Genomic DNA, 13,670 nt, shown 5'->3' on the forward strand with positions numbered 1-13,670 from the left:
CTGGTATATGAGTTCATACAGGATGTCTTTCACTGTAGATTGGTTACCTCAGGGCCGTACTTTACTTCTGCTTTACGGCTGTCTGATCTATTTGCCTCCAGTGAACATCAACCATACTCAGAGAAGAACCTGTCTCTACTGCAATCACCATCCATGACCTTCATAAAAGCCTCTATTTGCTTTAGACAGCGTTCATAAAGCAAAAGACTGTTGATTTATAAATTGTGCAGTGCAGAGGCGGCTATCCTCTCCCGCCTCCCTTATGCTGCACATTACAGGAATCTAAAATGCTGTGATGGAGTTGTAAATCTCAGCCATACATGAAAGATCTGTGCTGGTTCTCTCTGATTTTATCTGCAAAACAGATAGCTTATTGATCACTGATATGGAGATAAAAAATAAAGCAGGTATAAAAAAAAAAAAAAAAAAAAACTCTACATTTTAATAACTTTAATGTAACCTTTAAATATTAAACATCTTTAATCATAAATATCTTAATGAAATGCATTTGCATTTTAAAGCATCATAAAGGTGTGCTCCAGTTGTCACTTATAAAAAAATGTATAAAAATGCATATTCATAACCCAAGAACCCAAATAGCGAGTGACATTCTAAGTAGCCAATCAAATCGCCGCACTGAGAAGCCTTGTTGCCATCCACTATATTGTCTGTCAAGCTTTACTGAACCGTCGGTCACATACAACCTTTTTTTTGTGGCAAATTCCTCTACCTATATGGTATAAAGGTGTTGTCATGGCATCTGTATTTCCAATTAAATCAGTGTGCGCGAGGTGAGAATTATTAAAAGGGGCATATTATGCCCTTTTCAAAGGCTTGATTTCATTTTTTGGGTCTACTAGAATAGGTTTTCGTGCTTGTATGTTCAAAAAACATAATGTTTCTCGTATTTGACATTTTTGCAGCACCTCTTTTCCCAGTCTGTCAGTAACGCTCTGTTTAGCTCGGGTCTCTATGAAGCCCCTCCTTCTGAAAAGCACAATGTGCTCTGATTGGTCGGCTGGACCAGTCTGTTGTGATTAGTCAACAGCTTCAAGCGTGTTTAAGAAATTACCATAACCGTGAGTTTCAACACACTATTAACGCAACTCAACCAGGCCACGCCCCTTTATTCTGCGTATGCCTTAGGCGGGAATTATTTAAATGACGAATATTGTGACATGTACGTTCCCGGAAGAAAACTGGCGTTTCAGGGCGTTCAGAAACAGTGCTTACATAGAGAATAACTCACTTTGAAGTGAATTTGTGCTTTGTAACTGCAGACCTTTTTCATGGTAAAAAAAAAAAGCATAATGGGACCTTTTAATACTTCGTTAAACTTTATCAGAAACAATCTCCATTTGTCCTAAATGCATAGATGTTTATTGTTTGCATTAATTTATTCATTCCACCACGGTGAATGTTTGGAGGATAAAGGCTGTTGCTGTTACACTCCTTTACTTCATTGTAAGTTTGTCAACCACTGTGTTAACAAATATTAATGTTACTGTAAAATGCAGAATAATACAACTGCATGGAAATACTAGGCTAGATACGCCAAGACTTGTTGCCTCGTACGATCATAATGAAAGTTCATTACGCCTGCCACTAAGGGGCGAATTCCAGCAGTGGTGTCCGAATGTCATGTGCAGTGGAAAGGCGGCTTTGGTTTCGATCTGAATGCACAACTTTCAATAGTACAGTTGTCATTAGAGACGTGTGCATGACTCACTTGCGGCACATCCTCTGTGAGAATCCCGCTGCCTCGCTCCTGTAGTATCCAGGAGCACATGTCCGAACGCACCGCCACTCCTGCTGTAAGAAGTCAGGCGCACACTGAATGCACTCCTCCAGTCCCGGGCCTGCAAACACAGACACACTATTAGCTCAACGCTGGTGGTCTGGAATCGGTTTTCCGTTATTTATATTTGTGTTTCATTGGGGTCTTTGCTTGAGGCGTATTTGGGAGGGCTGGTGACAGAGGCTGATGTTAACAATGTTATCATTAATCAGTACAACATCAGTGGCCTGACACAATGTAACGGGTTCAGCTGAAGATGGCAGATGATTCGCTGCACATCAAGATCAGTCAACAAAGGCCAAATACCAGCTGATCAGCTCATCTCTAAAATTAAAGCAAGACTACAAGAGACTTTCTTCTGTAGGTCAACAATGTGATCTCTTTCAAAGATGCTTGCATATGATCATCAAAAGCACGTATGCTATCATATAAAAGTTTGGGGTCAGTAAGATTTTATTTTATTTGAAAGAAATGTATACATTAATTCTTCAAGGATGCATTAAACTGATCAAAAAGGTTTAATGACAGTAAAGGCATTTATAATGTTACAAAAGATTTCTATTTCAAATAAAAAAAATAAGAAGCAGCACAACTGTTTTTAACAATAATTAATTCATGATAATTGATTATTTTAAATTGTAATATTTCATAATATTACTGTTTTTATTTTGATCAAATAAATGCAGCATAAGAGACTTCTTTCCATAAAAAAAATCTTACTGAACGCCCTACATATGAAGCACGACTGCATGCACACTCAGTTGATTTCAATATTGAAACTACTGAATGAAGTAAACAAGTCTCCTGCTCAGATGGAATATGTTGCAGTGCATTGAGGGATTGACGTCTCCACAAATGCATGTCATGTTACTTTATGTCTTAAAATGCTGCCTACCTAGGCAGCTCAATATGGGGTTTGGGAATAGAGTCCATTACTATGCTAAATGAGGTAGAAACACACACACACACACACACACACACTAACACACACACATTCGGGTTAATCTGTCAATTTACTTCCCTCCGCCACACTGTGTCTACAACATCAGCTCTCCACATTTCAGCGAACTTGGAAAGCAAACAACTCACGGCTTATCAGTCGTCTCTGGTGGGCTGGTATAATGAACTAAGTTAATTAAGTTCTATGGCTGAGCAGCAATAGTGATACAGGACTGGCAGGAGCTCTTTCACTCCTGCTGTCCTGAAAACAAGACAAACTCTTTACTCTTGCGTTTCTTAATGCGAATTGATTCTGCTCCTGTGGTAAGCAAGTTAGGCAAGACATCTGATCTCATCTGCATTCAGTTCATTTCATATTCTACGAGTTATCAGGATTTCTGCAGGTATCTTCAAATTCAATTTAATGCAATTTTTTACAATTTTAATGCCATATATGATCCATGACTAACCACACACACACACATATATATTTGTGCTGTCAATCGATTAAAAAAATTAACTCAATTAATCAAAAAAAAAAAATCTGTGATTAATTGCAATTAAAAACACATTTTTGTAGGTTTATATCTAGTTTATATTATTTTATAATCCAAATTATAATGTAGAAACAACATAAAGACAGAAGTTATCAAACAGTCTGCACAGCGAAAATTCTTGATTAAATATAGACTAATCCTTATTAAAACTACAAAATTTATTTAGTCAAGAGCAGTGAGTAATTTTCTCTGTTCCCTTGGTTCTTTAATTAACAGTAATGACAGAGAGAATTATTGGCTGCTGTCCCTTTAAGATCTGCCGCTGCTGACAGATGCAAATCTCACACGCGCCTCATTCTCTCACAACTCTCCACGTTCATTTAAGACTTTATTTAACTCAAGACTGATCTTATGTTATGAGGATACTCGACAAAACGGACATTTTGGCATAATTGTGTGTGTTACTGTTCATTCAAGCCAAGTTCAGGTTCAAAGCATTTGCATAACGAATGCTTGGTTAATTACGTTAAATGTTTTAATGCGTTAAACTGTCTTCCAGCCACTTCTGCTGGATTTGCACTTTCCCATTTTTCTGGTCTAGTTTTACTCCTGTTATTTCTGCTGTACAAAATGCCTGCGTCACCTCCGCATCACAGCAATTTTGCTCCGACCGGGAAGCAATTACCAAACTGGTTCCGTGTGTTTATCACACTAACGTACATATTTTACGACAGAAAATAAAAATGATTAATTATGAAGACTATATTCAAATAAATTGATAGCAAAAAATTCTCTTCAAAACTATATCTATAAATTTTAATGCCTGTAGGATTAAAATGTTATGCTTTTTAATGCTATTTAAGGCCTTAATTTAAAAAAAAATCCATTTAATGACTTTTAATGCCCCGCACCGCGGATACCCTGGTTATATTTGAGTCGGCTCTGCATATGCATATGTCCTATGAGTGAACTCAATTATTCTGAATGAGACTCACAATCATATATTGATGTAAATCAAGGTTTCTAAACTCTGGCCCTCAAGGCCCTCTGTGGCAGTTTACCCGTTTGTAATTTTCGAATAATCCTGAAGATCTTAATTAGTTTGTTCTGGTGTGTTTTTGTTCAGGGTTGGAGATGAACTATTCGGGATGGTGGACCTTGAAGACCAGAGAAGAAAAAAGCAGAAAATTGGCCGATTATCAATTAATCTGTATTAACCGTTAGGATACTACTAGGAATGTTTGTTAATTGTTTGTTGTATAAAATTATGCGTTTGTTCTGAATATAATTGATTAAAAATTACTTGTGGCTGTGATATTTACAGCAAGTACATCTAATTGGAATAGAATAGAATAGAATGGAATAAAAAAATGACCTGTGCATGTGGAGCAGGAGATGTGGCAAGGGCTGCACTTCATTTCCTCCAAGTTAAAATAAGTTCCATTGGCACACTCCGGAACGCAGGTCATTCCTGCCAGACTTTAATCAGGAAAAAAGAAGAGAAAGGTTAAACTCATATTACAATTTATTGCAATGTTTTCACAGTTTTAAAGTGGTCACATCATGGAAAGCAAAACAGTTATATCAGAACATTAACATGTGATGGCCACATTTACATATCAACACTTGTTTACGCAACTTAAGACTATTCACACCAAGAGAAAAACAAAAATATAAATGTAATTTTGTAAAATTGTATAGCTAATAATATTAATTAATTATTATTATTATTTTTATACCAGTGGACTATCCATTATATTATAGAAATAAATAATGAAATATTTTAATATTTAGAATAGTATACTTGTGTATATAATGAACTATTTCCAAGTTGACACTGTAGCCAACATGCACAAAAATATTGTTTACCATAATTATTATTATTATTATTATATTATGACATTGATATATTATAGAAATAAATAATAACGTTTTTTAATAAATAAAAAAAATAGTATATTTGTCACTTTACCATGTCCATTATTTTACTAACCCTTAAAAAATACAACATTATTTCCAAGTTCACACAGTAACCAACATGCACAAAAATAGACCATTAATTTGTTAACTGCTATTGTCACACGGCTCTGTGAAATACTTGATTCTGATTGATCAGTTGCGCCATCCAGCGGTATGTTATCCCCCGATAACAACTGGTAAAAGCTGATAACACAGGCTCATCCGGGTAACTGTCACTGAAGTCTGCTCTTTACGCTTGCTAAGAATGGTTTTGCTTCGTGGAAGCTTTGTGTTTAAAGAGCTAATACAATATTTCGAATCAGATCAATGTCATGTCTAATTATTTACTTATGTGGCAAGTAGCCATTTAATAAGCGGGTTGTTATCGCAGAATAAAACCCCTTCAGGCTAATGCAAGATCCTGATCACCCTGTCAGGGTTTATTCTGCAATAACAACCGGCTGGATGTACATTATCCCTTACTTGTATTGTTTAACAATTAACATTATTCAATTAATCCAAGTTATTATTACAGAGTGGACTTTCTATTATATATTTTAAAAATAAATAAAGGATTTTAATACTTTATTTTAATTCTTGTCACTTTAACGTGTATTATTTTACTAACCTTAAAGAAAATAATACATTATTTCACACTATATCCAGCAAGCACAAAAATAGTCAATTCAATTGTTAATTGCTTTGTTTAACAATTAATTAATCTCCAGATAAAATGTATAATTGTGACAGCTCTAGCTCCAAACGTGTAAGCTTTTAGTGCTCTAAATATGGCACAGACTAAAACTGATGTCAAAGTAAATTATATTTTCAAACAAATCAGAGATACCAGTTAATCTGAATCCAAGACAAGGCTTGATGTGTGGCTGAGAAAACAACTCAACAACCTTCTTCACGCTGAGTCTTGGCTCAAAGAACTGTTTTGCTAGGGAACTGTGGGTCAGTGGTTGAAAATGACAGGGGAAGAGAACCGTTTCAATGATCATTCGAGCAAGTATGACGCAGAGAATGCGAATCTAAAAGACTCCAGGCATTCGGTCTCTATCCGCACTTCAAAACACAGCACATCAAGATATATAACCCTGACAGATTAAATGCTGTAGAGAGGTCACGGCATAAAGCATGCAGCGTTTTACCCTTCACAAGACCAGACTGCCTTTCAAGAACTAAAGCCCGGTCTGTCTCAGTACGGCTCGACTAAACCACAGTAAAGACAGCATACATAAAGATGACCAGATGCATTCTAGATGTCCTAAACCGACACAAAACCCCAAAGCCTCACTTCTTATTTCATCTGCACCAGTATGTCATGAGAATTCAAAACTCAATATATATTGTGCAAAGAGGGGTCACAGTTCTGCGAGTGAAAGTTTATAGGTTACAAGAGACTTTTAAATGCTTAAAGGTACACTGTGTAGGAGTTTCTCCCATCTAACGGTGAAATTGTATTTTGCATTCAAACGAATAGTGCTCTCGAGCGCCTCGCTTTTTCAAATGCGTGTTGCAACTACGGTAGCCGTTATGTACCAAGAAGCTATGACAACATGTCTTCCAATAGCACTTCATCGAGTTTTCTTTCGGGTGATGAGGTTCGTTATTTCAAACAAACTGCAACTTGACACACAACGAACAAACGGATGTTACAGTATGAATCACAGACTGTAAAAAGCATAAACTATGCTAATTAGTAGTGATACATTCTTTATTCGTTTATTTTTCGATGTACGTGCATTGTTAGATATCATCATCAGGTGATTCAATGGTAGGGAGAGGAAGAGGTAGATTTTTTGGCAATGAGGATTCCTTCTCCTGTAGCTCGGCATAAGTATGATCCTGCATTATGAAGTACCGTGCAGTGCAGCCTTTCAAATTTGCCGGGACAGTGACAGGCGCCTCTCACTGATCTCCTTGTCCGTTTCAGCTGGTTTCAGTCACGTGATGCTGGCTCTGAATGAAAACATGTTGTGGAAACGTGTTGAGGTATGCTAGTGCTTTTTGTCCCTCTCTGCTATTATAGTTTTTCAAAATGGCGGAACGACATGGAAGCCTCCTTGGACTTACCCGTCTAATGTAAATAAAGATAAGAAATTCTTCGCTTATGAGGATAAGTCAGATCATTGGCAGAGGTATTTACACAGTGTACCTTCAATAGTTGCAAACATTTGCTTTTATTTAGACTGCAATTAAAGGAATAGTTCACTTAAAAATTAAAATTCTGTCATCATTTACTCACCCTCAAGTTGTTTCAAACCTGTATGAATTAATTCTTCTGCTGAACACAAAGGAAGATATTTTGAACAATGTCGGTAATCAGACAGTTGATGGACCCCATTGACTTCCATAGTAGGAAAAGAAAATACTATGGAAGTCAATGGGGTCCATCAACTGTTTGGTTACCGACATTCTTCAAAATATCTTCTTTTGTGTTCAGCAGAAGAGAGAAATTCATACAGGTTTGAAACAATTTTCATATTTAAGTGAACTATTCCTTCAAGCAACAATCCAGCACCAAATACAGCAACGATCAAATGTTCTTTGGACGCATTCTAAATGACCACAATCTGATAGCAGCAGTTCAACACTGGACATGAAGTTAAGCATTTCTTTCTAATCAGGTTGTTTTGTGCAAATGTTAATTAAGATAATGATATTTTTTTTTGCAGTGAACATGATTTTTATTTGTATTACCTGAAGCCATCCTTACAGGAAGTGCATCTGTCTGCATCTCTCAAGCATTTCAAACAGTTCTCATGACACTTCAGGCAACGTCTCTGGCCTGGAAAGGAAAAGTGACAGGAAGATCACATAGACAATCAAAGACAGACATACTAGCGTACTACTCATACTATAGAGGCATGACATCACAGTAGGCAGAAAGAATCACTGCGGTTGCACCAACTGAGTGGCAAAAAGACTGAGTGGCAGTGTTGATGTTCAGCTTTAATGCTGTGAAAAACACATCTAAAATGGGATAGAGCTGTGAGACTGACTGTACAAATAGACTGTACAATAACAAATAAGAAGGCTACAGAAAAGAGAAACAAGTAGATTCCTGCAATTCGCAGAAACAACTGGAATCCAGGCAGTGAAATGTGGATTTGCTGTTATTATTTTGTGTCAGATATGTTGGATTTGGGGGTAAAATTATACCCTAGGTTATATATTGTATTGAAAACTTGTCAATTAATTATTCACCATCTTATATTCTTTGTAACTGTAAAGTTTTTGTCAGTTTATAAAAAAAAAAAAAAATCAATTATGATGAGCCTTGCGTTCTACAAAGGGGTTGATCCAGGAACATGCTGCAATTGGGGAAATCAGGTTCTGCTGGATAATGTAAGTCAAACCCAGTTTTCCTTACAAAGCAAATTTAGATAGATAAATAGATATATACACACAAAGGAGTTCTTAAATAGATTCAATTTACACCGCAGAACTATTATTAGTATTACTAGTATTTTTATAGTTATCCACATGACTTTAAAAGTGTATATAAATACAACTAGAAAATCAATTGATGTCCTTGTCACTTTTATCCCATCTTGAAGTTCAATCAAGCATCAAGTCAGCACTTACAAACAGCTTTACATAAAGTCATAATGTTATGTCTATAATGCCTCGGTGCTTTAATAAGTTTTAGGGCTGGGCGATAGGACGATATACCATTGATAGAAGTTATCATCTGGATTTAGACCTATATTGTATTTATAGTGTTCTGGCGTAAAGTGTTCACAGGTTTTGCTTTATGTATTTCCTTGAATTCGAAATCAATTGCATATAATGTCAAGAAATCGATTCCTGGCCACATCAATGTCCACAGACAACTGGTTATTTTAAGTTGTAAGGAACAGTCGAGTTCAACTGCCTTTCATTTAAGCAGATAATTGTTTGTTTTACTCCCGTTTTCACAGTTTCCCCAATTAAATCCAGTCATGCTGCAGGATGTTTTGCCGCTCAGTCCTCCTGAGGGGGCGTCCCGGCGAGAAAGTGACGTCAACGCATACCCTTTATACCCACAATATTGCTGCAGTCTTCACGGTTCATTCTTTACGAAAATGTTTAGTGTGTGCACAATAACATTTCTCATTTGATATGTGTCCTATATTTGTGAGAGTCACCCTACCATATTTGTGTTAAAATGTGCAGCATACCAGATTGCACAGGGTACGGTTTCCCACAATGCAATGCTCTCAGCTCACATTACAATAGTGATGCATGAATTACAAGCAATATCTTTCTTTATTCATCATTTGATTAGACTGACAAAGTTAAGATGCTTTTACACAAAATTTGACAATAATTTGACAACAATTTTAAATATATATATATAACTTTTAAATGCATATTGTTGCAAATTGCATACCAGCATTATTTTAGTATCATTAATATACCATTGTAGTTTTTATTGTTGAATTAGTTTTTATTTAAAAAATCTTGCCCACAGGGTTTAGAATTTCGATTCTAGAAATCTAGAATGGTGAACGGAAGATAGTTTAGCACAAGGAAAAGAGAAAAGTATCTAAGATAAAAATTAAAATTTTATATCCAAAATACTTGAGCATGATGTCACCACTGGTCCCCCATGATTTTTGAGGTACACTAGTGCTAGAGTACTAGCATTCAATTCCCAAAGTAGTCTGAAAGACAGTGGCAAATTCATAGTTTTTATATTGCTTTTAATTTTCACTGATTACCAGTGAGTGAAATATCTAGATGCATCTGGATGCAATTCATACTTGGGTATGTGCAAATGTCATCCATTCAAGTTGCCACTAAACACATATCCCATCATCAACATCTGTTTCACACGCACGGCTCGGCATGTGTTCAACAGCTGAGGACAGCTTGCACAAACAGTGATAAACCAAGTCTTTGCTGGCTTTTATCATCCTCGTACACATCACAGGCAGACTGTGAAAGACGTTTAATCAACAAGCTGATTTGTGGAGATAACTAGAGCACATCTCCATCCCAGCATCTGTTATCAACAAGATGGAAACAACAAGGGACAATAAACCCAGAACATCCCACATGCAAATGCAAAATTAGTCAGAAAGACGCAAACAACGCTATTCTTTTGCTCTGTGCCCATGGGCCACCACGCTTCAGTGCTGACTGATGCAAACATGCTCAGTTCTGTGATTATATAGGCAGCATTTTAAAGGAAGATGATAATAAATAAAAATTCTGACACTATTTATTCACCCATGTCGTTCCAAACCTGTAAAATCTGCTCATAGTTTTAACATCATTATTTTTATGTTTAGGTGAACTATTTCTTTAAGGCATCATTAGCATGTTCCAGATGTTCTCTAATTATATATATTTATATATATATTAGGGATGCACAATATTGAAGAAAAATACGATTGCGATAACTCATTATATAATGAGATATTCGATACGATAATGCTTTAAGTGTGTAAAATAAATTCAAATTATGTTTAAAAACTGCAACTGATATAACCCACATACATGTTTCACATTTTTTTGTGAGAAGAAATCATACCCACAACTTCTGAAAGTGAACAGCTGTGTTTTACTGTAGCATTAGCTCCATAAAAAGTAAGTGTTATTTTAACGTCAGTGTAAACCAGATGGTTTAGGGTTTCAGGCAGGCCTACATAAGGTTTATTTAACAACAGAAATTGGAAAATTAAAAGTAAAAATAAAACACGGCTTAGTCTTCACTGTATGAATTAAATATATAATGATTCTTTTTAAATGGCTCAAGCTGAAAGGCAAAAGTAACTTAAGAAAACACTCATTACAACCGAGATCTGCAGAAGAGCATCTCTGAGCGCACAACACATTGAGCCTCGAAGCAGATGGACTACAGCAGCAGAAGATCATACCGGGGAACACTCCTGTCAGCTAAACAGGGAACTGAAGCGGCAATTCACACAGGCTCACCAAAATTGGATAATAGAAGATTGGAAAAACATTGCCTGGTCTGATGAGTCTTGATTTCTGCTGAGACATTTAGATGGTAGGTTGAGAATTTGGTGTAAACAACATGAAAGCATGAATCCATTCTTCCTTGTATCAACGGTTCAGGCTGGTGGTGGTGTAATGGTGTGGGTGATATGTTCCCAGCACCTTGTTAAATTTATACCACGAAGAATTCAGGAAGTTCTGAAGGCAAAAGGGGGTCCAACCCGGTACTAGCAAAGTGTACCAAATAAAGTTGCTGGTGAGTGTATATTATATATCCAACTTTTCCTTCAGAATAATCTTGTACTTGGCTTGAGTTATGCATCATTCTCAAAGATGTATCTGCACGATTCTAGCCTTACTGAAGAACCACCAGATCATCACCAATCCTCCACCAAATGACTCCAAGTGTGTGAGAGAGACCGTGGGTTATAGGCCTCTCCAGGTCTCTGTCTAACCTTTAGTATGTATTGTTGGCTCTTCTCTGATAAAGCTTATGATGTTTTTATTTGTAAGTCGCTTTAGTTTAACAGCACCTGCTAAATCAATAAATGGAAAAAAATGGAAAATGACCTCATGACCTCAAATGACCCTAAATGTAAAAAAATAAAAATGCAAAAATGTAAATATTTCTCCTTAATAAATTTTTTTTACATTTTTTTTAAAAAGGTTATTTCTACACCGTTACAGGCATTTTCTTAATTTGACAGACCACTGACATTCGATTTCAGTCTTTCTACTTAATTTCACATTTAATTCAATGTTTTATCATTTCTTTGTAATTCGTTGTGAAATTTACTAGCAAAATCTGAATGAAAATGGTTTCGAAGTAAATCCTACACCTAATTTATTGGACACATATGGTAATTCAGAAAGTTCAGCTCAATAAACACATAAATGCAATGCAACTATGGGGAGTCCCATCTTTGTTGTACTCACCCTCCTCATTGAAACAACCAGTGGGACAGGTTTCCACACAGGCGCTCTCCTTTGAGTAGAAATAAAGACCCCTACGGCAAGATCTGCACTCATTCGGTCCACGACCGACACATTTCTCACAGCCTCTGTTACAGCGACGACATCTACGGGCCTCTTCGTCCTCAAAGTAGCCCAGTGGACAATGACTTACACATGTCCTATGAGGAGGACAAGAGATGAAGAAAAATGAGGGAAGAATAAATCTATTTGAAAATGGGGAAAGCAAAAATAAAATTCTAAACTAATATACTGTATATTCTCAATATATAGTTGACTATTTTGCTTAAGTGCATTTATAAAGTACCATTATGCTATAGTACCATGATATTTTAAGTGGGAAACACTTGTGAGTATTTAAAATTAGTATTGACTTTGGACATTTGGACCATGACTTTGGACCATTAAAATTAGTATTGACTTTGGACATTTGGACCATGACATTTGGACCATTGACTTTGGACATTTTTGCCTGACTTTGGACATTTGGACCATGACTTTGGACATTTGGACATTCTGCCCACAACTATCTATAACACTAAAAACAGTTTAAATATAATTGTCCTCATTCTAGACGACAGCTTTACCTGCCAGTTTTGAGGCTGCCCAGACTAAAGTGAATGCAGTTGAGGCAATGATCAGCGTCCGGCCCATCGCAGCCCTGATCTCCACATTCATGATGACACGGACCTGAAATTAATGACAAACAAATATATTTCATGTAACTTATATTTGTTATTACTAGTTTTTGTTTTTATTATTAACATTCAACTTCTTTTCAGTCCATTATATATACATTAAGTTTGTGATCAGTAAGTTTTTTGAATGAATTAAGACTTTAATTTAACATGGATGCATTAAATTGATCAAAAGTGACAGTAAAGATATTTATAATGTTAGAACAGATTTCTATTTCAAATAAATTATGTTCTTTTGAACTTTCTATTCATCAAATTTTTCATCTTGAAAAAATGTATCACTGTTTCCACAGACATGTAGCACAACTGCTTTCAACATTGATAATAGTAAGAAATGTTTCCAGAGCAGCAAATCAGCATATTAGAATTAGTGATGCGAAGTCTGTTTTTTTTCCGAACTGGTTCTTTCGGACAGTTTGTTTTAATAAACTGGTTCACCAGTTCTTTTACATCCCCAGGAATGACGTCAATCACACATTGACGTAATAACGTCAATTATATCATACCGACAGATGAAAATACACTCAAACACATTCAAACGAAGTAATTTGTAATCATATCTTCAGTAAAAAATTATAATAATCATCATCATCAAGTTTCTTACATTTAAGTTTTGCAACTAAAGCACCCAATACAGGCACTGATGTGCAAACGTGGATGTTTTAAGTGAATAAACTAGTCTTCATCAGCTTTTTACAGAAACCATGATCCAGCTCATAAAAACTTAATATATAACCTGCATACACAATAGTCAATAGTAAAATTCATTTACATGTTTTGACTGAACAGTTGTTGCATGTTTTAATAAATATGTTGTTTAATATAGCCAGTTACTGTGCATATTTCAGTACA

General features: G+C 35.9%; 1 protein-coding gene across 1 annotated transcript in view; it reads right to left on the bottom strand.

Annotated features, from left to right (window-relative positions):
* pcsk6 (proprotein convertase subtilisin/kexin type 6) overlaps positions 1 to 13,670 on the bottom strand; it is a 78,925-nt gene that overhangs the window by 3,393 nt on the left and 61,862 nt on the right. Inside the window, exons 15-19 of the mRNA XM_084108562.1 lie at positions 12,708 to 12,810; positions 12,085 to 12,281; positions 7,900 to 7,987; positions 4,610 to 4,713; positions 1,730 to 1,859 (exon numbers count right to left, since the gene is read on the bottom strand). Of these exons, the coding sequence (XP_083964688.1) occupies positions 1,730 to 1,859; positions 4,610 to 4,713; positions 7,900 to 7,987; positions 12,085 to 12,281; positions 12,708 to 12,810 (622 nt within the window). The remainder of the gene's footprint in view (positions 1 to 1,729; positions 1,860 to 4,609; positions 4,714 to 7,899; positions 7,988 to 12,084; positions 12,282 to 12,707; positions 12,811 to 13,670) is intronic.

The sequence above is a fragment of the Abramis brama genome, assembly GCF_963993115.1.
Source record: "Abramis brama genome assembly, chromosome: 3".
NCBI lineage: Eukaryota > Metazoa > Chordata > Actinopteri > Cypriniformes > Leuciscidae > Abramis > Abramis brama.